Source organism: Indicator indicator, chromosome 17 (genome assembly GCF_027791375.1).
Source record: "Indicator indicator isolate 239-I01 chromosome 17, UM_Iind_1.1, whole genome shotgun sequence".
Lineage (NCBI taxonomy): Eukaryota > Metazoa > Chordata > Aves > Piciformes > Indicatoridae > Indicator > Indicator indicator.
In genome coordinates, this window is record NC_072026.1 from 12,935,941 (window position 1) to 12,961,809 (window position 25,869).

At 45.1% G+C, this 25,869-nt stretch overlaps 2 protein-coding genes across 2 annotated transcripts; one reads left to right on the forward strand and one right to left on the reverse strand.

The window, feature by feature from the left end:
* Positions 1 to 7,405: 7,405 nt before the first annotated feature.
* On the forward strand, positions 7,406 to 14,123 carry VBP1 (VHL binding protein 1). The gene is made up of 6 exons (XM_054388492.1): positions 7,406 to 7,427; positions 8,409 to 8,533; positions 9,533 to 9,599; positions 10,043 to 10,141; positions 11,886 to 12,024; positions 12,946 to 14,123. Exons 2-6 carry the CDS (start codon positions 8,427 to 8,429, stop codon positions 13,014 to 13,016), a joined length of 483 nt encoding a protein of 160 aa, XP_054244467.1. The 5' UTR covers positions 7,406 to 7,427; positions 8,409 to 8,426; the 3' UTR covers positions 13,017 to 14,123.
* Positions 14,124 to 18,517: 4,394 nt separating this feature from the next.
* Positions 18,518 to 23,335, reverse strand: RAB39B (RAB39B, member RAS oncogene family). The gene is made up of 2 exons (XM_054388465.1): positions 23,121 to 23,335; positions 18,518 to 18,944 (listed from the first exon to the last, which is right to left on the reverse strand). The coding sequence occupies exons 1-2, from the start codon at positions 23,333 to 23,335 to the stop codon at positions 18,518 to 18,520; spliced, it is 642 nt and encodes a 213-aa protein (XP_054244440.1).
* Between the last annotated feature and the right edge of the window lie 2,534 nt (positions 23,336 to 25,869).

Sequence of the window (25,869 nt, forward strand, 5' to 3'; positions counted from 1 at the left end):
ATGGAAGTGGGAGCAACCTTTCTTCCAGAACTTCTGTGGCAGAATACAATGAAAAGGTCTCCTGTAAAATGACACATACTAATAATTAATATTAAAGCAGAGTTTTCAAGAAATGTAATAGTTTTCTATTTTTGCAATATAGACATCCAGAATAGCATGTCTTTTGTCTTCTGGGGAGTGTATAATTGCAGAAATGTCTGACTATTGCTAAAAATACAAATAGGCCTGAGAATCTTGTCAAACTGTCCTCCAGAGAACTTAAGTACAAGCACAAGCCTTCTAAATGCATAATTCTGTCCAGAGAGTACAAAAGTTGTATTTATTAACCCTATAGAAATACTTTTTTTTGCCAAGTGAAACAACTCAAACCCCCCTGAATCTGTAATCACTAACTTCCTAGGAGGTGTAAGCTTGCAGAAATTTAAAAACAGAATTTCCACATGTGTTGATTTTTTAAAAATAATTTGGACTGGTGTTCAGCAATTTAATGTTCACCTTTGAATTCTAAAGGGCTTCAAGCTTTAATCCACCTTTATTGGGTTGAACAATTGTACAGTTTTAAGCCAATGAGTTCTTCAGTGCCTATAGTTACCCTCCACCTGATGAGGGAATAGATGCCATTTTAGAATGAGTCATTGTGTTGAGGAGACTGTTTATTTGAGAAACCATGAATTCTATTAATTTGTTCAGCACTGATAAGTCTTGAGTTCAAATTAGACCAGTACCTGTAGGCATTAATAGTGCTGATAGTGCTACAGTCAGGCAGCTTCTAGCACTGTAAGCTAGAGACTGTTAAGTCTCTTTCTCATACTGATTTGAATGAGTAGTAAGCAGCTAATAAAATATGCAAATAAATGCCTGGCAAGCAGTATATATTTGTTATAACTTCATTGTAGAGCATTCTGAATATCTGGAATGTACTTGGCTCAGAAATGGATTTAGTACTAAGTATAGTTTGCACTATTTGTGACTTGCTCTGGATTTTTTAATGGTTCTTTTGCAGGCTTTCTTATAGCAAAGCTGTCTGATACCAATTTATATAGTATTAAAAAAGGAGAAACAGCCACAAAGTACATACTAAAAAATTTATAAGCTACCTTCTTTTTAGTCTTGTTCCAAATGTTTGATACATTAGAACATAGCTGTCAGAGTTACCATTATGAGGAAAAGATTGCTTTACACACCTCTCTGCACAGAAGTGCACAGGAGCACTTTTTGCCAAGGCCTTTTTTGTGCACTTACTGGAATGTCTAAAGTGGCAGAGTTGTGTGTGTTAAATAACCATTCAGAACAGAAGTGAAAAACAATAACTTCAGGATGCTTTCAAGGCTTTTATTTTTCAGAACTTGTTCTCCAAAAACCACTTTGAAGACAAAGGTTGTTCTTGAAGGTAACTGCAATAGCCTGCAAGAGTTGCAAATGGTAGTTGTGACAAGTAAAACGCTGAAGAGAGATGTGTATAAATGTGACTTGCCCTTTTGTTTGTTTCTAACTCATTTGATCAGAATCATGTACTGAAAATGTCAGAAAGCAGGTAACTCCATGTTTGGCTGAACACAGGAGGAAGACTTGAAGTGTGCTGTGCATTTTGCATTATTGTGTTTTAGAGGGTCATTCAAGCCTAACTCTTGGGACTTCATGCTGCTACAGGGAGGCTGTCTATCATGGGACATACCATAGGAAAACGTCTGGGGGGATTTGGAAAGGTTGATCACGTTAGGCCTGTTGGACTTGAACATGTACCTCTTTTTAAATCACTGGGGTTTTCTAATGTTCTTTAGATACAGTTTGACTTTGCCTACAAGAAGTTAATGATTTTTTAATTTTTTTTTAATTTTGGAGATGTACTAGAGATACCTGTTTTGTGCACATAGTGGTGGAATACTTGTAGGTAAAAATAACAAATGGAATTTTGTTTTTAAAAAAAATTTAAAGCAAAATGCAAACAAAAACAAGGAAACTTCTGACTATGTGATTGAATACAGGGTGTATCCCCATCTGGGTTTTTTGATGTGTGGCAGGGTGGGTGGGGTTACAATTAGAGTAGTATGCACTGTGGATCGGTGCTGAATTTGTATATAAAAAGGAAAACTTTCTTTTGCGTAGTTTGTATTGTAAGGACAACATCTAAAGGCGCTGTGTATCGGTCATTTCCATTTTAAAAGATTATATTTTTGAGCAATGGAAACTGTACATGTTATCATTTATACCTTATGGATAGCTAGGAATATAGAAATCCTGTTGCTATTACTCTGAAAGTCTCACTTGTCATTGGTATATACATTACAGCATCGCTACTTTATGCAGATCCTCGTGATCATTTAGTTAAAGAGATTGTTGTAACTGCTAGAGTTATAACAGGAATTGTAACATCAGATTGTTCAGTATATCTCAAATGTGTATCCTTGTGATTAAGTTTAATCCTTTACCAAATGTTTGGTTGGAATTTCATCTTGGAGCAATGACAGAATAGGTGCTGGAACAGATTTCCCTCACCCCAACCCACACTTATTTATTTAATAGGTCTTGTTTTGTATGTTATGTTTTTCCCCCATAACAGGTTTGTGCCTTTTATTGGATATTTATTTGAAAGGAGCTACTATCATTTAGGTTGCTCAGGCTTTTTTTCAGATGTATTCTTATACAGCTGTTCCTTTACATGAGTTCCTTCATTTTATAAGAATACAGAATGAATACACTAGCCACAAACTGGAAAATTTTGAGGGTTTGTTCTATGAATTAATTTTTTTTAAAAGAAGCCTAAGCACAAGACTGGCTGTGTTGATATTTTATTTGTGGAACTTCACAATTTGTTAATACACAAACTGTTTTGTTTTTTAAGAACTGCTCATATCCAATTATTTGATGAAACAAATTTTGGATAAAAATAAACTTTGGCACATGCAAGGTGTGTGTGTAATCATTCTTTAATGAGTTGTCTAAAGCTTTCTGTAGTACTAATAGCAGCAGCTGCCTGAGGCTGCTTGAGTTTTTCTTCTGCGTTTGCATGTAAGGTACATGCAATTGTATCATGTCTTACTCAGGTTCTCAGTGTCATCAGATGCCACCTTTCCTGTGATCCAGTTTTCCTGTGGGAAGCAGAGACTAGTTTCTTCTCTGCAGGGTAATTGGACTCAACTGCAGGGCAAGGGAGGGAAGACATAAAGCTGTTTGTGTCACAGAGTGTGACTTCTGGGTGCTCTCCTGAGATGTTTCACTGTGTTCAAACAGCAAATAGGCCTTAACTGCCACAGACACTTGGTTTTGTCATAGTTTTGTACCTGTGGAATTGCTGTACTCCGGGATGTGTAGGGGTTGTTTTTGTGGATCCACATTACCATCTAAAAAGGCTCAAGCTCAGACATCAACAACATGAAAATGTTTTAATGGTGGAGTGTTTATTGCTCATGAGGATCTCCTGCCACCGTCCAGGTGCCCATTGTGGGATGTGGAAGTGAATAAATAGACACTTCTGTTTCTTTTTTTATACATGTGTTTTTCGTGTTTTACATGAGCTGTGCTCGCACGAGGGAAAAACAGATCCGGTGCTTCTGGAAACAGCCGCTTCTCGTCTGCCGCCAGTAGATATTTCCCCAGCCCGTCCCCCTTTCTTCTTGCCCCTTCGGGCTAGCGGCCGCGGCAACACGGCCGAGAAGGCCGCTCAGAAACTCATGCCGCAGCAGGTCGGGTTTCAGCAACGGGGCCAGCACCGGCCCGATCGCTCCGGCAGAAGCCGCGGCGCTCCCTGCCTGGCCCATCCCCTGCCCTAGCCCACCAATGAGCGGGGCGATGGGCCGGCCCCTACCGCGCCACGCCCACTCGCATCGTCGCGTCACTGGGAGCCGGACAGCCAATCAGTGGAGGGGCGCTCTGCGCTGACGTGATGACGCACGAGTCTGGCGTCCCGGCGAAGGCCGCGCACGCACCGTCGGTTCTCCAAGATGGCGGCGGCCACCAGCAGCGAGACGGGGTGCGGCGAGGTAGCGGCGGGCGAGAAGCGCGGCCCTCTGGGCATCCCTGAGGCAGTCTTCGTGGTGAGTCAATGGCTTCACCGGCCGGGCTGCTTTGCGCCCCGGTGGAGGTTTGTAGAGGGAGGAAGGGACTGCGATCCGGCAGCCGGGCTCGGCCCCGGCCCCGGCCCCGTGAGGCGGCACCTGCGGTGGGGCCGCGGCCTGGCAGGCGGGCGGGCGTTGCCTGAGGAAGCGCGGGCGGCGGGCAAGGCGGCGGAGCTGCCCCTCACGGCCCTCCCCGCTGGGCTCTGGGGCTGCCAGCCCGGCCCCGCCAGGGCGGGAGAACTGCGGCGCCCACCCCTTCCCTCCCGCCGCTTGCTTGAGCCGCCCGCGCCCAACGCTGTGGATTTGTCCCCTGAGCCCGGCCTGCGATCTCGATCTGAGACAGCCCCGTACAGAAGCACTTCGCTTCCCTGCAAAGCAGGCGAGATCCTGTTCCCCGGGGGGCGCAGGGGGTCCCTTAGTCCTGATGGTTTTCATGGGGTAAATTTCTTAATTTGGATTCTCTTTTGGTGTTGCTGAACATGCTTTACAGTAAAGTCAAATCCCCATTTTCAGCGTTATCGTATTATCTCCCTGGCTAACTCTTGGTGTTGCTAAACATGCTTTACAGTAAAGTCAAATCCCCATTTTCAGCGTTATCGTATTATCTCCCTGGCTAACTCACATGCCACGCTAAGTTACTTACGGCAGTTCCTCCTGCATAGGGCACAACGTTGTCCCTTCAATTTCATCTTAGTTGACGCCGTACCACATTCCTAGCGCTTTTCCCTGCCTTTTCATCTCATAATCTGGTTCTTGACTGTTGATCAGAACCACTCAGAAGTGACTATAGTGTCTAGTCAGGGTTCCTGACTTCTTGAAAACCAACAAATGCGTATCTTTTGGAAAACAGACTGAACTTGTTTATCTGACTTTAAAAATTGACTTACCAAGCATTTAATAGTTCTGTTGACTGGTTGAGAGGAGAATTAATCAGCTTATACAGTGATCTAATGTCAAAATTGTCTGTTCATTTTCTGCTATAAGCTACTTCTTGGTATGGCATCTTGATTGCTACTTTAATTTGTTTGATCAATAAGTACTGATCAGACTGGCTGTACCTGGTTGCCTTGGTGTCATCTTGAAATGTCAGATCTTTGCCCCGAAGGCCTTGTTTATCATGCTCCTTTATTACAGAGATTTTTCTTGAACTTGAGACTTTCATGGCTTGATACTTTTGGCAGAGCTGTTTGGACTGATGGTGGTGGTAGCTCTTACAGAAATAAATTGATTTGATTTGTATTTTGGTATTTGTAGGTGTAGCGCTTGTGTTATCTGTGTGTCTTGCTTGGTCATAGGTCCTGGACAAACAGGTACAGGACACTTGCTTTGAGTGCATCCCCATCCTACTTTTTCTTCAAGATTTTTTTGTCAATTTTGGGGGTCTGGCCAATCTTCCTGGCATGTAAAACCATTGTTGCCAGTGGCTAACTTCCTTTCACCTCGTTACGGGAGACTGATGGAGACCGATGTAGGCAAAAACTAAAGGAAAGGGCCATGGGTTCAGCTGCCCTATGAGAACTATGACAGAGGAGAACTTTTGGTCTGTGCTGACTGCAGTGGAGGTGGCCATCCTGGCAGGGAACAGGAGCTAACCAGCCTCAGCAAATGCTTTGAAGGTGTCTGTCACATCTCTCGTTTTCCTGGTGGTAGCTGTTGATGCAGTTTGTTTGGTTCCACGTTGTTCCCTTTTGATGCTTGTGTCTGAAGTATCTCATGTGCTGTGCCAAGAGACCTGGGAGTTCTCAAAGTTGTGGCTTAGCTCTGGGCTTTCATTCAGTTTTTCATAACCTTATGTGTGGGTCTAAAGCCCACTGAAGTTTCCAAAGGTGCTCTAATCAAATACAGCTGTCTCTGCAGAAGAGATCTGTGATGATGATCTTGGAGTACTTCAACACAGATGTTAAGACATACTTTCTTTTATTGGAAATAAGTACATGCTAGGAAGTTTTTAATGCTGGCCTGCTCCACAAAGTGGAAATACTTTGTGTCTTCAGGCTTTTTATTGCAGGCTTTTTCTTCAGAAAATAGATTTCCATTTCAAAAACATTGTGGACTGTAATGATAAGTGATCAATAAGTTCCCTCACCAGTATGCTACATGGGTGGTCTTACTGTGAATCTTGGCCTCAGTCAGGGATGTTTTATTGGCTCAACACAGGCTCTTCAAACAGGTTATAGCAGATACCACAGGCTCTGGATTCTTGTGCCTCTCCAGATTTCAGGTGACATGAAGGACTAACTCAGGCGTTTACTGGAAATTTAAAAACCACTCCAAATAGAACTTTGAAGTTCGTTTTCTTTTGAGCTGTTGTCCAGATGTATCCAAATAAGATGCCTTCCTTAGTGAGAGGACAGAGGATGCAAATCAGAAACTGTCTCTCTTTTGTCACATTCTCTGCATATGGCTGTAGGCAATGGTAGCTCTCCACAGATGCAGAGTGCCTGCAGCTCTTTATTTGGAAGATCACTCAAAAGACAGACATAAGGCCCGGTGGGAATGTGGTATCCTTGCACATTTCAGGACTTCTACAGAGTATTCATGTGGCTTGGCTTGAAGTTTGAAGTGTTACCTTTGCAGTGTGCAGCAAAGGTGGTTTGCCAGTGAATTTTATTCCTAAAAAGACAGAGATAAGTTTTGGCAGGTCCTTGCAGAATGTGCAGTCAAGATGCTGCATGACCCACCATGAAGCAGGAATCCTAACAGCATTGACACCCAGCTCTGTTACAAAGCTGTTCTGTTCAAGTTCAAATAAGTGACAATGTCTCAGCCTTGCAGTTGGGTAAGATGGGCCAAAATCCCAAACAGTGAGGCTTGAAAGTTGCAGTTGGAAAAGCTAGGTGGTGAATCACGAGCCTGCCTTGGACTGGAGCATTATATAGTGGGAAGAGATACAAAGTCCCTTGATTCTCAGCATCTTCATTTCAGGAGGACTTGGGTTCTGTCTTGTCCATCCATAGAAGCAGACATTAGCTGAGGTAGAGATGGGATGCCAGGCAGTGTGCGAAGTGAATTGTTGCCCTCCTACTTTTGTCTTTCTGTCCTGGGTGATGTGCCTGAGCAGAACAGCTTCCGCAAGAGGGAGTTCCATTTCAGAACATCCTCAGGCCTCACTTCTACAACACTTGCCTGAATCTAATCCTTGTTTCTTTGGGTTAAATCTTCTCTACAGGCCTCATCAGGAGGCAGGAATGCTTCTCGTCCTGTGTCGGTGAGGTTGCTTATGGCGTTCCTTGGGCAGTTAGTCTGAAATGAGGTCTCTTGAGTTCTGTTGTACCACCTAGATCATGCTGCCTGAAGTCTCTTGTGGAGTTCGTGTTACTACTGCAGATTTTCTTAGGGGTGAAGAAGGTGGATGACTTCTTACCAAGTTCAGTAAGTTCATAGTAAGCTGCTTTATCCAAGAGAGCTTAGGAGCCCTAGTGAAGGGAACCAGCTATGTCTGATACTACTTTAGTAATGTATTACAGGGGTTTTTTTCTGATGTGAAGCTGAAGAGGCCTGTGGTAGGCTTCTGACAGATTTTACAGAGCTAGAGAGACAAATAGGGACAGAACTGTGGTCATCTTGAATTTACACAGGTAACTTACAAGGTCACAAATGCATGGCTGCTCTCTGGCCTGATGTGCCTTTCAGGAGGCTGAGAATGTTTCCTGCAGCAGATGAACCTCTTCTGACAGTCTGACTTGCAGAGGTCAGCATTCTTGCCTCTTCAGGCCTGTCTTTGCTGGCTGCTTGTCCAGTTGATGATAGGACTGCCTGGAATTGTCCTTTAGAGGTTTATAGTGCTTCCTGCTGACTATAGAAGCGGCTTTTGAAGGCAAGCTCTTCACTACCACAAAGCCTGTGTGAGCAGATACCACAGTTACCCCCCTTCTTTTTCTTTTTTTCTGCCACAACATGCTTGATCTGGCTGTGATTCTTTTCCTTCATCAGTTTTATCCTAAGCAGTTCATAATCTGATTAGCCACAGAGAAGCATTATCCCTGCATTACAGACAGGAAAGCAAAGTTCAGCTGTGATCTGAGGATATCCATCCCCAATAGGTGTTATTTGACATTGGCCAGGTGAAAACACCACCAGCAAGGTACTGGCAAATATGGTTATGAAATAATCCTTTCACCTATTCTGTAGTTCTAACAAAAAAAAAAAAAAAAAAAAAAAGAGGGATGGAGAAGTGCAAAGGTGACTAATAAAGGAAACAAAATTGTTTTGTTCTTGACTCCAGGCAAAACCCAAGTTTGTCTACATATAAACCCTGCCTCTGGACTTAGCTGCAGTAAGATGATAGCATGACTGTGTCTAGGATTTCTGTAAAACTCTTCTAACATTGAGGGTTTCTTTCTCCCCTTAAAGGAAGATGTAGATTCTTTTATGAAACAGCCTGGAAATGAGACAGCAGATGTAGTTCTTAAGAAGTTGGATGAGCAGTATCAGAAGTATAAATTTTTGGAACTTAATCTTGCTCAAAAGAAAAGGAGGTAAGTTATAATCTTTGCAGAATTGGGAAATGCTTAGCACAGTTCTAATTTTGTAAAAAAACAAGTCTAGCTTCCTGTTACTATCCCAAGAAGTAAAAAGTGATGTTAGGAGAGGTAGTATTTGCAGTACTTTGAGGAAAGTCCAGCTTTCCTCTTCCTAATAATTACATGCAGAATTGACAGCATTACTAAATTGGTCCTTAGCCTTTAAGGCAAAAAATACTGCTGTAGTCTCTTCATCTTGTCAGCCTGGTGTACATAAAAATACATTGTTGTCAAACAACTACTGTACCAAGCACGTGACTGTTGGTTTAGTAACCTCATCTCTCTTCAGTAGCTTCAGCCTGGAGTTGAAGCTAGGCAAAAACACATTTTAAAAGCTGAAATCAAAGCTTAAAATAATATTTTATTTAGATTAAATCTCTTTCATGAGCAAATACCCGTCACTGCTGCCAGCCAGAGGCCTGCTTTGGCAGCTGCTGCTGTCTGAGTGTGCTGGTGGCAGAGGAGGGTGGCTGGAAGGGCAGTGGGGATCCCAGTGGCTCTGCTGGGCTGCTGCAGGGGCTGAACTCTGGAGAGAGCTTTTAACAGTGCCAAATCTGGCAGCTCTAAAACAGTTTGTGGCCCTCAGAAGAAACACTTATTTTACCTGCAGCAATGTTTCTCTATATTTCTGTTGAGGTATCCCTCTCCTCTAGGGAGATCAGAAATATACAAGAGAACACCATTTTAGCAAACTGTTATTGTTACTGCATGTTTGTTCCAGTTTGGAAGCTCTGTTGCTCTGCTTCAGAAAACCATGAGCCTCACTATGGGAAGAGGCAGGTGAAGCTGTAGCTGAGATGTCTTTACATGCCCTATCTTTCATTTGTAAGCCTGGAAAGCTGTTAAGAGTTTCAAGTTTTAAAATGGAGGTTGCATTGTGTAATAAAACTGATTGTTTGTTTAGGAAACTTTGTCTCTGTAAAATAATAAACGATGACTGTTGTTAATTCACAGGCTAAAAAGTCAGATTCCTGAAATTAAACAGACATTAGAAATTTTAAAACACATGCAGAAGAAAAAGGTAAATTATTTTGACTATCTAATGAATATGAGAAAAGCTAACTGCCTTTCCACCCTAACAGAACAGATTGCAAGAAATATTTTGGAGAGCACACTTAATATGCCTTTATAAATAACAGAATTGTTTTTAAAGGTATGTAGTACTTTTTGAAAGCTAGTTCAAAAAAGTTAGTGTTTGTAATGCAAACTTCATCTCTAGTAATGTATAGACTGCAGCTAAGCTTTGACTTTATCTCTGTTCCTTAGAAAGATTTCTATACTGCTTTTAAATATCTTTTTTTTAAATGCTTTATTGTTGGAGCTTTGAGTCATGTAGAGTTCTACCAAAGTGAACACTGTATCAATGAAAAAAGCAGGAAAGTGTGCTCTTTACTGTAAATTTTATGTCTTTGACATAAGTTTCCACTTAAAATAGCAATTTCAAGTTTTATCATTTGTCTTAAGGATTCCACAAATCCCATGGAAACCAGATTTTTATTGGCAGATAATCTCTACTGCAAAGCTTCAGTTCCTCCTACAGATAAAGTTTGTTTGTGGTTGGGGGTAAGTAAAATGGAACTTTCTCTGAAACTGTTTCAATAACTTAAAAAAGGGCTATAAAAGACAGAGTCTGTTGTTGTCTCACATGGCACTTCTAGTGGCCGTGGGCATCAGTCTGTTGATGTATGTAGAGTGGAGCTGTGTCCTGTCAGCAGGACAAATGAGACCATTTCAACTCATTAGTGAAGGTTCCACGTTTGATTTTTTTTTTTTTTTTTGCTGCCTGGACATTAGGACTTCAGGGAATTGTAATTTTGCTGGATTGTTCTTTCCAAAAAGCATATTCATGAATGTTTTCTTTATCAGTTTTCTCACTTCATGGTTCAATTTACCATCATCCAGCATTGGCTGGGATAGGAATGTGCCCAACAAAATAACTGAGGTTTGGCAAGTAGCTTCCCATCTTCTCTACATTATTTGTATTTAGCATCTTGCTTTCCCTTTTCCTGCACATTTTTAGGGAATGGTGGGATTTCTGTTACTTACAGGTACCTGCCAACATTTAGAGTGGAATTTGTCCTAAAAATACTGGTGGGATCAGAGCTCAAACCACAGGTTCCTAAGTACTTAAGCCATATCAGGCTGGGATATCTTCTCTTCAGAGGTTTCCTTTTATGTGGAGATAACCTTTTAATGTTTCCTCTGAGGCTTCTAAATCCTGGATGGTCCCAAATTCCTGTGCTGGCTGCCAAAACAAAACCACTTGGTTAGGACAGAAACACTGAAAGGAGCAGCATCCAGACTGTTACTCCCAACCTCTCCCACTTCTTTTCTGTCATAAAAAGAGAAGATTTGTCTGATACCTGTTGGTTTTAGGAAACAGTGCAGAATTCACAAAGGTTATCTTCCATGGAGCATCCCAGGTTTATTTGGTTAACAGAGTATTACAGCAAGTTCATCCTGTTGGTGGTTCACACAGAAAAGCTACAATGAAATGCCACGAAGAGGTTGTTACATGTAGGTGTTCTTGGCCTTCTGCCTTTGTCCTCCTTGTTGCTCAGTCTGCACACACAACAGTGCACGTTACTGGTGCTGGGAAACTGATGTCTTCCAGTCAATTGACAAGGACATTGCTGTATCTCACTCTTGCAGCTCTGTGTAGCGTTCCCTGGGATTATGTCTAGTAGCAGTATGTGGCTCTGCTCAGTGCACAGCTCTTGAGTGAGACAAAGCTTCATTGCTGCATCTTCAGTTGATGCTGCTCTTTTATCTCTTCACACAGCAGCAGCTTATTGAAGTAAAGGTTTGTAGATGAAAAACCACCACAGTGTAGGGTAGGACTTGATACATGTGTCTTGAAATACCTGTAACACTTGTTAGTGAGCAGTGCCTTTGGGCTGTTTGTCAGTGTTCCACACAGAGAACCTAAGGTCAGTCTTGAACGCAAGTCCTAGAGTGGTGTGGCACTTAAAAGGTTCTGCTAAGAAACAGGAAGTCTCTTGCTTTTCAAATAGGGAGAAGATGAGATGCTGATACCTGAAAGGCTGAACACAGTCCACAGGGAGAGAAAGCTCTTGTTGCTTAGCTGTAGGAAGAGAACTTCTTTTAAGTCACTGGAGGGATTTATTCCTCAGTTACTGAAGTGGTGGAGGCCTTGAGTGGGTTCTGACCTTGCTCATCCTGAACCTTAGCCTGTCAGAACAGCCTTTTGTTAACGTGATAAGTGACAAACAGCAGCCTGAAATAAGCCTGCTGTGGCTTATTCCTTACAATGAAAGAGTAAAAGCTTTTCTCAATCTTTCTTTAGGCCAATGTGATGCTTGAATATGATATTGATGAAGCTCAAGCTCTGTTAGAGAAGAATTTGTCAACAGCCACAAGAAACCTTGATCTTCTAGAGGAAGACCTGGACTTTCTTAGAGATCAGTTCACCACTACAGAAGTCAGTATCCTTTTTTTTTTATTTACAAGGGAAGAGTCAGCATTCAGGTAATGAACAATTTCCTGACATGTTTTTATCTTAGGCTGGCTGCCCTTAAAATTCTGTAGCACTCCAGGAACTCGCCTGTTTCTAGCAGTGAAATGGGACACTTTATTTCCAGACAGGTGTGTTAGATGGAGCAGAGCTTGTCACTGTGATTGGTCCCCCTGAAACCTCCTGCATGACTGCAAAGCTAGACTGGGAGTGAGCTGGTAGTGTGGATCTGTGCTGTGGGTTGATAGCCAGGTGGCCATGCCAAAGCAAAGCAACTCTTCCTTTCCTTCTAGAGTGAACGTATGTTCTCTGGGCTATTGCTAAAGGTACCCGATTCAGATGCAATGTTTCCAAGCAGCAGAAGCCCTGCTGCCACAAGCTTGAGGCTTTTTTTCTTTATACTATCACCAACCACCTCCAGGGTGCAGGTTTGTTTTTTTTTTAATACTTTAAAACTGTTTTAATGATTATGGTAGCCTTCAGCTGAAGCATTAGATACAGTAAATGAAGGCACAACAGTTTGTATGTTCAAGTTGATACTATCTCAGGGCTGCAGGAAGCTGTGAGTACCTGGAATAGACAAATAATAACAGCTAATAAGGGCAGGTTGACTAAAATGAAGAGTAGTTGTAGGTAAAACTAAAATTGTGTTTCTCTGTTGGATCTTTTTCAGAGGGTTTTAATAAATACTATAATGCTGCACTCACTAGCAGCTACCAGAATTCCTGGGTGTTAAGGCTTTGCATCAAGTCAGCTCTTTCATTAAATGGTTTCTATATTTGAGTGTAAGAGGTAAGTCAGGTGTGGCCAGCTGTATAACCTGCTTTACCCTTGGGTTGTGTCTTTTTCTTTCTTGAATGCATGAGCTGTTTCCTTAACTCCACACCCTCAGATATGGCTAGAGTTTATAACTGGGATGTAAAGAGAAGAAACAAGCAAGACCCTTCTAAAAACAAAGCATAGTTTTGCCAACTTTAAATGTGGTTTCAATTTCCAAACATTTTTTATTTAAACACCCCCAAAGTTCATTCTTAAGGGACTGAGTTACTTTACGCATTTCAGTAAATGGTAAAATATATGAAAACTCATGGCGAGCACCATTTTATTTATTTGTAACCTCAAAATTTGGTTTCATGCATGCTTCATGAAATGATTTGAAAAGGCACCACACGGTCCAGCAGAGGACATAATATTTTGATCAGTCTGTCATAAATAAATTTCTGTCTGAAATCTTGTCTGAAAAGTTGAGGGGCATGTATGAAATGGAGTCTGACATTGTAGTGGGTCGAGGTGATGCAGGGGCTTGTTTTTCATCTCTCTGTGCAGCTGATGGAGTTAATGTCAGCTTGGGCTGGGAAGACACACAGCTGTAATGTTCTAGGAAACTTACACACAGTGACGTCTTGAATTTTGTTTCAGTCAGTTAATTGGCAGCATCAGCCTGCAAGCATTCCTGGATATCCACTTTGGATAAACCTGTTTTTAATAGTTCTTGGTTAGTTAACTGCCTGTCACTGAAATCTCAGCACTTTACATGCCACAGTTTGTGACCTGTCTTCAGAGAATTAAACAGCACAAGTTATGTCAACTGCAGGTGATCTCCCCCCATTGTTTTTCATACATGTGTGCACCTTGCTTAGTTTTGCAAATGGGTTGAACAAGGACATCCAAACACTGACAGCCTGTAAACAGCAGCCCCCTATTTACCATCCCTTAGACAAGATGTCCAATTCCAATGTCTTAACACTGAGCCTCCCAGGTGGTGAAATCTGTCTTAGGTGAGGATGGTTTACTGAGGCACGACTTCTGGTGTTAACAGTGGGAATATTTTTTTGGTTCTTACAAAGCCTTGCAAGATTATTGCCTTTTACCTCCACAGATCCTTTCTAAAATGAAATGCTCATTGGTGATGTCAGTGGCTGATGTTCACATTCTGTGACAGAATACAGGTTTTGCTGCAAAATAAATGCAAATACTAACTGTTTGACCTTCATGTAAGAAACAATATACCTGTAAATTTTTTGTACTTTTATTTCATGATATTAAAATAGTAAAACTAAGCAGTTGTGGCAAACACCTGTTTTTATGCATCTTTCTTTGTGGGAGAAGGTCGAAAGTCTGATGCATGGTATTTTATTATGTTTCCCTCCCTTAACTGGGGGTAGGGAGATGAAAAAAGTCAGTTAAAGCAGCATGTGGGAAGTGTAGCTGCTGCGTGCTGGCTGGAATGAAACAGGGCCTGTGAGTCAGCATGTCTGAATCTGTGAGTACCAGTAACTGACAGGACAGCATGGCAGGGTGCAGGAGTGACAGCTGCAGGTATAGGCAAATCCCTACCCCCAGTCACAGGTAAGTACCCAGGCTTGGCTCGTCCATACCTTTCCTATTTGTTGCATCTTTGGCTGTATAGAGAAACATTGAGATCTGTTGTAGTACATGACAAACAGGTAGGTGCCCACTGCTGCACTAAGCTGCTTGTGGGGCTAAACAGACCAGAGGCTGCTTTTGTCCTTTTTCAGAGCATCAGCGAGGACAGGAAAGGCAGCTGCAAACACCTCCTGATTTCTCTTGCAATTTTCTCTTCAATTCGTATTAATGAGATGCCAATGGCTCCAAAGATCCCTCCTTTTGGTTGGTCCTAGGGCAGCAGCCATGTGCCTTTGTTGTGCACAATGAAATGACAAGTTAAGCATTTCTGCACCAGCAAAACAAGTCCTGTGTGCAACTGCCAGTGACCTAATGCTGGGGACAGGGTGATAGCATGGGAGCTGGAATAGCTTAGTGGGTCCAAAAGGTATCTGGCTTCAGGGGCATGGGAGATGGCTGTGGCCACTGTAACTTGTTTGGAGTAGTTTGTTTTTTTAGCTTGCTTGATACAAAGTAAATACAAACCAAAGCTCATAAACAAGAATTCAAGCTGCCCTGTGACTGAGCCTTGTCCTGCACTGCTCTTTCCTTTGCTGTTTAGTCTGAGCAAGCACAGCACATCAGTTTGCAGAAGCTTCTTCAGCTACGGTGCCACTCGTCCTGCCTCCTGAGGTTGGGTTTGGCTGCTCCTGCAGGGAGCAGGGATTTTATGTTGGTTTTTGGTGGTAGGTTGGTTGGGTTTTTTTTCAGAATAGCCAATGTTTCTATGTAGTTCTGAGTTTTTTCTCTGCAAAGTAGCTGGCTGCATCTGAATAGCTAAGTAGCAGGGCTTGGCCTTCAGTGGATACTGCTGCAAAGAGCACCTGTTTATTGCTGGGCCAGTCTGTGAGGCGTGAGTTACAGCTGCGGCACAGGAGTGATGCAGGTAGTCAGGAGCTTATGGAGAAAGAATAGGCAGCAGGAAAGACAAAAAGAAAGCCACCAAAGTTTTCTTTACAAGTTTTGAATTTCACATTATCACATAGTAACCGTTTTGCTAAATACAAGCATATTTTCAGTCACATACAGCTAAATACAGCATTATTTTCACATTTGGTTACAGTGCATAACAGAAAGCAAGGGAAGTATATAGTATGCTTTTATTCTGGAGGTTCTGAGCAACTTCAGTCTAACATGCAGATTGTTTTTAAGATGTGGTAGAGACCACAGAAAGTTAACTTTTGCCTTTTTTTTTTTGTCCTAGAGTAAAAGAGCTCCTGACCTTTATCCTGTGAAAGGTATCACCTGATTTCTCTAAATCCTTCTTGTACTAGAAGTCAAAGCATTAAAACCTGTTGTTAGAAAAGAATTCTCAGCATATCCTATAAGTTCTTCATCTTAGAGAAAAACATTCCAAATTTTGTACAGATGAATCTACATTTCCTATATTTTAATAAGCTGTCTAGAAAATGCAAGGAATTAGAAAAAGATGTAGATAATGATTTCTCTATCATTTAATATAACCATTTATTACCTCTAAGTAGTTAAGACTGTGAGCATTTTCTTCTCTCCTGTTCCTCTTTAGAATTATGACACTCGTGGTTTTAAACTGAAGGTTTACTCTGAAGGCCTGAATGCACTTAGTTAGGCTTTCTGGAATTTCTCTCTGGGAGCAGTAAAGGGGAATGTCCAAAACCCCTTAAATAAAATACTGGGTTTCCTGTGAAAAGTTATCTTTCTTCTGGTGGCCGGGTTCCTGCAGAGAATTACAGAATTTTACTATTGCTAAAACATCATTTGATCCAACCTCTACTTGCTGTTAATGCAGCACTCCAGCTGTGCTGCCCTCAGCTACACGACCCACAACACACCTCCTGAACAGGCAGGCAGAGACTGAAGATAGTGACACTTTCACACTTGTTTGTCCTCGCTTTTGTGAAAATACAGCTAACAGACATGGTCCAAGCAAACCTTATGCTTTCCACTGGCATCAGCCCATGAGAGCCCATGGCAGCCAAGCTCCTGTGGTGCTCTCTGCATCAATCTTCTCCGTCTTTACTCACCTAGAAAGAGATTTTTGTAAAGGGATTGGTTGTTTTTCATCTTCAGGGTAGTCAGCCACAACTGAATCTGCCAGGAATTCACTGGGCTTTAAGCACAAGGGGCTTGATACAGGTCAAGACTATTCAAGAGCGCTCAGGGCTTAGCAATAATGACAAACTAAGACCACTGTCCCACATCCCTTCCTCAATTTGCAACCACTGCCCTCCCAGAAGGTGCAATGTTGCTGCTCCTCTGAAGAACCCAGGAACTGAAATTGTTCCTAGAACCCTGAAAATAAAAAAATGGTTTTTATTTTTAGGGTTGTGGTTGTTGTGTTGGGTTTGATGGGGGTTTTGTTTTGTCACATCTTTAATGTGAAAAAACACAGTGGGGGGGGGGGGGGTCTTCATACAGTTCTGCCCATGTGCTGCAAACAATGAGAACGGGTTTAAAAGGAAGAAACAGTCTGAGCTCAACAGCACTTGACAAGACCCACACTTTTACAGATGGGGTAGCTTAACAAGCTGCAACAAGTATTTTATTCTTCTCTGCTTGAAGGCCCGAAATCAAACATTAAGGGTTTCCTGTGGTTTTTACCTAATCCCTCCTTCCTGCCCATGAGCAGTTTGAAGTCTAAAGCTTGCAAACTTGAGTGAAAAAAATAACCCACTGTAGTTTTGTTTGGTTGCTTTTAATCGGCTGAGCTTCCCTAGTTTGCTCCAGGAGCACAGTTACCCTGCTGCACTTCAAAAGCTTAAGGTAAAACTTAATGGCATTCCCAGAAAAACCTCCACCTACATACAGCTTTCCTAACATGGCTACCATCCCATGATGACCAACCTGAGGTGGATCCTCTTTTGTCAAAATAAAACATGGAGGAAAACTAATGTTACTTGGGAGGTTCCTTTTGTGGCTTTCCTTTCCCCTGCTCAGACACTTCTGTTGTGTTCTTCGAGAAAAGCCAAGAAAGAAAATGACTCTTTTAACAGCAGAAAGTACTGATGGAAGCTGTTGCTTTTCCATGCTATTTAACTTTTTAAAGAGCAAATTTCACCTTTGAGGATGTCTGATGCACCTGAGTTAAGCTTTTCAAGTTTTTGTTTTTGGGTTTTCCCCACCCAGCTCCTTTCCATTCCTCTCTGTGACCTGGATGGTAGGACATCCAAAAGGTCAGCACAGTGCTGTTACCAAGACAGAAATGTTGGTGTGTCCCACCTGGCTGCTCACCCCAGCCTGAAGAGATAATATATGAAGACATGGTTCTCTCTATGCTCTTGATCACTTAATTCTATTGGCAAGCCCTGAACTCAAGGTACTTTCCAGGTACTCACCTAGGCAGTAAATGCGTAACAATGCATTGAATAATTACTACTGGAGCAGGAGTTCCGCTTAGAATCCCGGTTCAGCACAGCAAGAAAAGCACTATTGAGGGGGGAATAATTTACATTTTAATTACCAATCAAATAACTATTAGTAGTTCTCCTCTTTAAATCCCACAGAATATTCTTTGCTATCAAACTAGGTTCAAGAACATAAGACAGACAGTTCAGAAGTGTGTATTACCGTATCAGTAAACTTCTCCTGTGGAGTGGGCCTCATAAGGAGACCATATCTGTGCTGCCTTTACCCCTTCCTGGAAAAAAACAGCTGACACAAAGGTGTCCTCTTTCTTTCTCTATGCCCATTGTCAACCCACTAAAGTATCCGTGCTGTGACTTCAATACCCAGCATGGAGCTATGGATTCTCTTAAAAGAGGACATGTACAGTACCCTGGCATGTGCCAGCCCATTCGACTGTGAACTCTCTCCTCTCTCCTGCAGCCCCTCATTTCTCCTTCCTGCCTCCTACAACATCTACATGCACCCTCACTCACTCTCCTGTAGGTTTGTAGCCCCCAGTTCTGAAAGGTTATTTGGAACAGACATTTCTTTCCCCGGGGTCTGTTCTGATGTCCAAAAGAACGCGGGAGGCTGTTCACAACGGGAGCGTTGCTCTGCCTTCCATCACACTGAGTTCACTTAGTAAAGTACATTTGGTTAGTAGAGTTCATCACCACTTGCCTCACTAGAAGAGCTCAGCACAAACATCTCCTATCTGATTTCACCACTTCTTCTGAAGAGTGCACTACGTTTGGAACAAACCCACTCTTTACCCCTTCCCATCCCTCCTGGATTGAAATGTCCCCCCTTTTAACAAGCTCATATATATCTCGAGTCAGATCCGTGAAGGCCTTCTCCACATTAATGGCATCTCGAGCTGAGGTCTCAATGTACTTCATACCATATGCAGCAGCCAGCTTCTCCGCCTCGTGCCTGGTGACTTGCCGCTGTGTGTCAAGGTCACACTTGTGACCCACCAAAACAAAGACAATCTGGTATGGCTGGACGTGCACCTTAGTCTCCTCTAGCCACTCATGGACGTTCTGGAAAGACCTGCGGTTTGTAATGTCAAAGAGGAGGAGTCCGCCAACTGAGTTCCTGTAGTAGGCTCTAGTGATGGACCTGGAAACGAAAGAGCACAATAGAAGTATGTCACAGGTGTTTGGTAAGAAGGGCAACATCAGTTTCAGGACACGTTTCGTTTATTTCTTTGCTTCTTCCGATTTTTTTTCCTTAAGCCAAAGGTAGCCCTTCTGAACCCACCCCCTTGCTTAAGAAAGCAGCATTCCCACCACCATGTCTGCCTTGCAGAATCAGGTGCAGAGCAGGCCATTCAGGCAATGTCTCATCACTTAAAGCTTGTGCTCTGTAGAGCTTGTCATTCAAAAAGATAGCTAACCTTAGCTTAAAGAGCTCATCCTTGGGCAACTGCCCCACTGATTTAATACATCTCTGTTCAAAACCCTGTCACCATTTTTGGTCTGTTCTCTATCATGGATGCTTTTACTGTTAGTCATTTGAAGCCAAGCACTTGCTCTCCAGCAGACACATAAAAGCAGGCTACAGACTAGTAAAGTTAGACCATGGGGCTGTAGCTCCTTTCCAAAGCTGGACACCCACCAAACCCCTACAATTTCTCTCACTACACCACTGATCAAAATGTTGCTACAGCTAATGTGAGCAGCCTGTCTAATGCCTTGAGTAACAGCAAAGTGACACAACAGCTTCCTAGGGGAGTCTGCATTACTGTTGGCCTTGTTTCTGCCAAATACTGACAGTAAACAGTTACCAGAAATATCCCTGAACCACAAGCTGAGACACTGAGCACATCTCCCACAATGCTTCTGAGACTTCAAACTTCAGCACAGGCAGAAGCAGCACAGGGAAGCAGCTAACACAGAGTGATGGCACAAAGCTGAGACTATGAGGCTGAGCAGAGCTACAGTTCCATGACTACTACATGTGGAAAACCAAAGAAGCTGTAAAACTGGTGTTTCTGCAAAGTCATGGATTCCTTCTAAATCCAAAAGCAACAAACAATTTCAGTCCCTGGAGGAATTCACACTTGAGCCTGAACTTCTCTTGCCAGGAAAAAGTGCAAGCACTGTTGCATTTTTACCTCAGGACAAGTCCTCCAAGACTGTTGTTAGGTCCCATTTGGTCCTGAGGTGTGTTTACCTAGTGAAACTGCTCCAAGAAAGGATGAATTGGAGTTTTCAAGAATTGCTTTTTCAACAGACCTGCAGTGACGGGTAAAAATCCATAGCTAAAACTGAAGAAAGCCAGGGGGGGAAAAGATAGCTGGTACATTTGGCTAATTTCTCCTCTCCTAATTATCTGGCTGAGGGACAACAAGTAGCTCTGCACATTTGGCACCAAGGGAAGTAGATCTGCACACAGATACTGGTGCTTTGAATTCACCCCCATGCTGTCACAGACATTTCTGCTTGTCCCTTGTGTTCCATGCCATCAGCTTTGGCTCCTCCTTCCAACACCAACAATGCCTCAGGTACTTCTGAAAGACATGACAGGATCTAAGCTGAATGCTGCTCTGAGGTAAAACCAGGTGAAGGTCTCCATGCCTTTTCTTAAAACCTTTTCCGCAAACTTTCTTCCTTGCCAACCCACAGGCAGCAAACTATTGCCCTCACTCTACACATCACTCGCTAGCTCCCATCCCAGACTCCAACCTTCCCTCCTACCATGCTCAAACAGGCTCATGCAGAGCATCAGGGGCATTTGCACATATCTTGGCCATGTTTTAACACAGAGGTAGTGCCTCTGCCTGGGAACTCTCCCCTGCTCAGTACCCAAGGTAGAGACTTGGGGTCCCTCTTGACCGAAGGAGAGCTGCTGGCTGGAAGGGAACAGCTCTTCTGTAGGTGGTGGTACACAGCACTGGAGAGTGAGGGCTGCATGTGCTTTTGCTTTTGTTACTGTTATACAATGTCATGTTTCAGACAAAGAAAAGACAGTACCAGAGCAGTGCAAAACTTGCTGGATGCAAGAAAAATTGGATCCTGCTCTTCTACGGCTCCAGAGCAGCCTCAGCACTGCTCCAGGCAGTTCTAGGGCCTAATCTGGCAAAACAGAACAGCACGTGCTTGGCTGTAATTTACACCTTGACTGATTCTAATTTACAGAAAGTGAAAGAGCTCACAACAGGAGTCAGGAAGAGCAGAAACACAGCACAGCTGCAGACCAGAGAATGCCAACAAGGTGTCTTCAAAATAACTACAGTGATTTCTTCCTTGTGGGGCAGCTGTTAAAACTATGCAAAGTAGACTAGAAATGATCAAATGAGAGAACTCTGAAAAAGTAGAGCATGTTCTTAAGAATTTCCTTCTTAAGAAATCCCCTGTGCAATGACAAAAGAGTTTTAAGGGTTCTGGAGAGCATCTCCACCATCATGCTTCTTCCCTAGGCTCAGAAGTCTGAGAAGCTTCAGCTGATTCCAGTAACAGCTACATCTTGCCTTTTGCCAAGAAAACAAGCTTGCAGCAGGAGTCCAAGAGCTGCTGTTCTTAGGGGACACAATTTGAGACAGGGCTAATGGTGATTTGAAAGGAATAAACACCAAATGAACTTTTTGCCTGCTTTTTTCATACTTCAGAGTGGACCTCAAAAGCACCTGTATTTGCTCACCCCCCTCTAGCTTTTCATGTTGGGAATTTCAGTCTGTGCTTTGGCAAGGGCATTTCAAAGTTGTGGGTGTTTTTCTGCCACTCACTGCCCTGCCCCTCACACTCTGCCTGCCTTTGGCTGCTGCTGCGGCCCCAGCCCATCGCATCAGTGCAGCCTGCCCTTGTGCTGAAGGTCACCTGCTCATCATGCTCACAACCCCAGTGCCAGTCAGGGACAACCCCCAGCACTGAGGGTAAGCAGCCCCCAGGGCCCCAGGCTTCTTAATGTCTGAAAGAATGGAAATTGAAGAAATCCGACTGCTTTTGCTCATCACAGCAAAAGCAGAAGCAGGAAACAGCACCCAGGCGTGTTCTCTACAGACCCAGCCTGAGATCCAAAGCTGGAAGCTGATGCAACTGCAAGCTGAAGCACCTCCTCTCTCAGCAGAATAAAGCACCAGCTCTTCACCCTGCTGCAAGGCAGAAGGAAAACCTGTCAGTGGCTAAGGACTAACAACTGCACATGCTGGGCCACAGGCCAGCATTACAGATGTGAAGGAAGGTAGTGAGAGGTGTGGGGGAGGTTTCATCTAGTGAATGAAACCGAAACATTCCTCAGGCAAGGCAGAAGTAGAAGCTATATGAAGCTGTGCAGATATATAGAGGAAGGAAAGTGCTCCTGGAGGAAGCAGAATGAAGCAGCAGATGAAGGCTAAAGATGCATTAAAAAATACAAGCACATAGGAGGCAACGAGCTGAGGGTACACTCACACCCCTTCCCAATGGGCACTGTGTGAGCAGCACACACATCTTGTGACAGCACCAGCCCCCTGTTTAGCTGCGGCCCAGCCTGCTCCAACCACGACTGCTGGTTTTACCACTGAGTTCTGTGGGAAAATTCTGGCATGATGATCCCACATGGCACCTTTCCTCATTCGTTACTACTGCCTGATTCTCTGAAACGGTCTGTGACCGAGCAGCGCTCAGCGTGGCACCCTCCAGAAAGCACCCTGCGCAGACCAAGGGCTTGTCCCGGCCTTTCTCCATCCTACGCCGGCTGAGCTGCTGCTGTCGCTGCAGACAATCAAACCACATGTTCCATTGCATTTAGCGAGCCTCAGCCTCCCTGCTCTCAGGAATATCCTGGTTACTGTCTCTTTGCAACAAGGGGGAGAGCAGGCGCCGAGATGCCGAGCTGTACCCTTCGATGCACAGCTCCCGGCTCGGCGCCGAGAAACAGTCCCAGCCTCAGCGCTCCTTCGGGCTCCGGCCCCCTCCCCAGCGGTACCGAGGGTGCTCCGTGTCACCTCCACCCTATACATCCCACACACCCTACAGGCGGCCGTTTGGGGTGACACGCACAAATCCCTGGCACACGACGCAGGATGCTTTCCCGGCGCGCTTTGAGGGCAGCGTTGCGGCAAAAAAGGGGGGGAAAAATAAATACAAAGGGGGGGGGTGGGGGGGTGGGTGTCGGGGGGGAATCAAAGTCGCAGTTCAACCCTTCTTTGTCTCAGTCATCACACGCCTCACCCGGCGGTAGGGGCCCGGCATTGGAGAAAGGCGCTGGCCCCTGTCCCGCAGATCCCGGCCCCGCGCCGAAGGAGGGGTCGCCCCGCCGGCAGCCTGGCTTGGCCCGGCCCGGTCCGCCCACCCCCAATGCCGCCGGTCTCACCGGAACCGCTCCTGGCCGGCCGTGTCCCATATCTGTAGCTTGATTCTCTTGCCCGGTTCGATCTCCACCAGCCTGGAGAAGAAATCCACGCCCACCGTGGGGTCGGAGATCTGGGCGAATCGCCCCTCGGTGAAGCGGCGGATGAGACAGGACTTGCCTACGGTGGAGTCGCCGATGACGATCAGGCGGAACTGGTAGAGCCAGATGGCCTCCATCCTGCCACCGCCGCCCGCCTCAGCGCCCGCCCGCTGCCGCCGCGCCGCCCATGCCCAGCCCGCGGGCCCGGGGGCGGCCACCGCCGCCGCACCGCTCGCCCGCAGGGGGCGCGCCGGCAGGCCGGGAGGTGCCGCAACGCTAGGCCGGGACCGCGGAGCTCCGGCGGCCGGCAGTGGCCCGGGCCTGGCCTCCGCTAGCGGAGCGCGGGCGGACCGGCACTACGCTGTGCGCCGCGGCCGCGCCGCTCAGGCGAGCCCCATGACAGGCAGCGCAGGCCTCTCGCCCGGCACCCCGCTGCCCCGTCACCCCCGGCGCATCCCGCCGAGCCTCGGTCCCGCTGCCGAGGTGCTGCGTGTACCGCGGGGCCGGTCGGGAGCCGGCCGCCGCCTCAAGCCCTGCTGGCACGGCCCCGAGCTGCAGCAGTAGTGCTGGGGCCCCGGCCGAGGGTCTGTCTCCGCCGCCGCCACGAAGCCCGCTCTCCCCGCTGCGCCCGCTCCCCAAGGCCGCCCCGCTTCCGCCGGTGCGAGTGCCGATGCTGGGCTGCAGGACAGAGGCGCGGCCGAGCACGGGGCGCGCCGTGATACAATGGCGGCCGCGCTCTACCGCACTGCCGGGAGGAGCCGCCACCCCCGAAACGCGGCCGCTGCGGGAGCCGTGCGGGGGCGGAGCGGGGCGGGACCGTGCGGGGCGGCAGGGGAGGCCGGGGGGAACCCGGGGCTGAGAGGGACGTGGGCCTGCAGGGAGCAGCCGCGGAGCTGAAGGAAACCGGGAGTTGAAGGGATCCCCGTTGTCTGTGGGGAGCTCAGGGCTGAGGGCATAAGGTAATGTGGAGTCGGGAGCTGAAGGGATCCCTAATAGCTATGGGAAGCCCAAGGCTGAGGGGAGCCGAGAGATGAGGGGATCGCCAGTGGCTGTGGGGAGCTTGGGGCTCAGGTGAGCCTAGCGCTGAGGGGGAAACCTGGTGTTGAGGGAATCCCCAGGGCTGCTTAAGATGGAAGGGAGATGTGCCCAACGTAAGGTCAAGGGAGAGCTGAGGGGTCAGAGAGACCTCCAAACCAAGGGGAGCAGGCTAGCGCTAACCTTACTCAGCTCTTCTGCAGGGTGAGGTGGGTTGAGCAGGGCATGAACCACCATTCTGTGTTTTAAACCCAAGTCTCATTTGTGGAGAAATGCAGGCTCATCACCACCACATCAGTTGCTTCATTCCCACTGACATCTCAGGAGGTGAGAACAAGTACTCCTGACGCTCTGCTCTGCATCACCTTGGGTACTGGGTCACCATGTGAGCCTTGGATGGAAAGGAACAGTAGTAATAGGTGTCTTACTGACAGACTCATGAAACCCAGCCTGTCCACATTCACACACACACATATATGTGTGTGTATATATATATGATGTGTATATTCAAAATTAATAGTTACAGACATTAAATACTCAGCAACTTAAATACCACTGCTTTTAAATCCATTTTCCCCTGCTCCTTTGGAGCAGGTTCTTGGCTCCACAGAGCAAAGCACAGTGTTCCAAGAGCCAAGTGGCAGCAAACATCATGCAGCATATGCTACCTACCTTGGATTGTATGTCCCACTTCGAACAAGGCTGTCCCAAACAGGTAGCAGCAGCACCACCACAGCACATAGGCACAGTCACATGGCTCCATGGGATACGGCTGAATTCAAGTGTCTGCTTGTTCAGCAGCTGCCAGAGCAGGGTTTTCATCTCTGGAAGGGAAAATGAACACATGTTACAAAAACAGTGACTGAAATGTGTGTATTAAGTTGAACATTAAAAAAAAAAAAAAAGAAAACCCAAAAAACAAACAAAAAAGACTGTAGATGCTTTTTCTTTTTTAAAATGTGGAAAGCATTCGTGGTTTTTTTTTTTTAAATAAAGATGGTTTTGTTAAGAGCTCCTCCTGCATGACCACTGTTGAAATAAACACATTGACAATGCCTATTACATTCATTAGAGCCTCAAAAGAAGGATATGTATGTAGGTATGAGCTAGTTATCCAGCTTGCAAATTGGACTAGGACATAAGAGAGACCATTTCAAGTCTTGAGAAGTAAATAACAAGGAATTTTTTCAATATCCTTTGAAATATATGTATTTAAAAAATAACACCCCAAACCAGCCTATTTTAGTGTACTTCAGGACAGGAAAGAAAATTGATGAAGTAATCTGCACAGCAACAGAAAAATATTAAACCTATAAATCCCAGTTAGCAATACATTAGCCATTGACTCATGGCCAGTGATGCTTTGTGGGGATCTATTTCACTTTACCATATGATCTCTGAGTATTTGAGGCCCATTAGTTCAAGCCCACAACAAATTGTGGTTCCTCTTAACTGGTTTTCTCTCTTCATGCACTCACTGCACTCAAGCAGGCACGAGACTCTCAGCAACACACCATGCCAGTCAACCATCAGCAGCATCTCCAGGAGGTATCTGAAGGCAGAGGTGCTGGTAGACATTTCATGGCAGCAGCATGAGCTATGGTGGGATGCAGCAAAAGCACCCCAACTTGCAGGG

Excerpts from the sequence above, each read along its gene's own strand:
- RAB39B (XM_054388465.1), bottom strand. The coding sequence starts at position 23,335 with ATGGAGGCCATCTGGCTCTACCAGTTCCGCCTGATCGTCATCGGCGAC. Across the intron at positions 18,945-23,120 it reads GCCGGCCAGGAGCGGTTCCG|GTCCATCACTAGAGCCTACT; the intron begins GTGAGACCGGCG and ends TTTCGTTTCCAG.
- VBP1 (XM_054388492.1), top strand. The coding sequence starts at position 8,427 with ATGAAACAGCCTGGAAATGAGACAGCAGATGTAGTTCTTAAGAAGTTG. Across the intron at positions 9,600-10,042 it reads AACACATGCAGAAGAAAAAG|GATTCCACAAATCCCATGGA; the intron begins GTAAATTATTTT and ends ATTTGTCTTAAG. Across the intron at positions 12,025-12,945 it reads GTTCACCACTACAGAAGTCA|ATATGGCTAGAGTTTATAAC; the intron begins GTATCCTTTTTT and ends CCACACCCTCAG.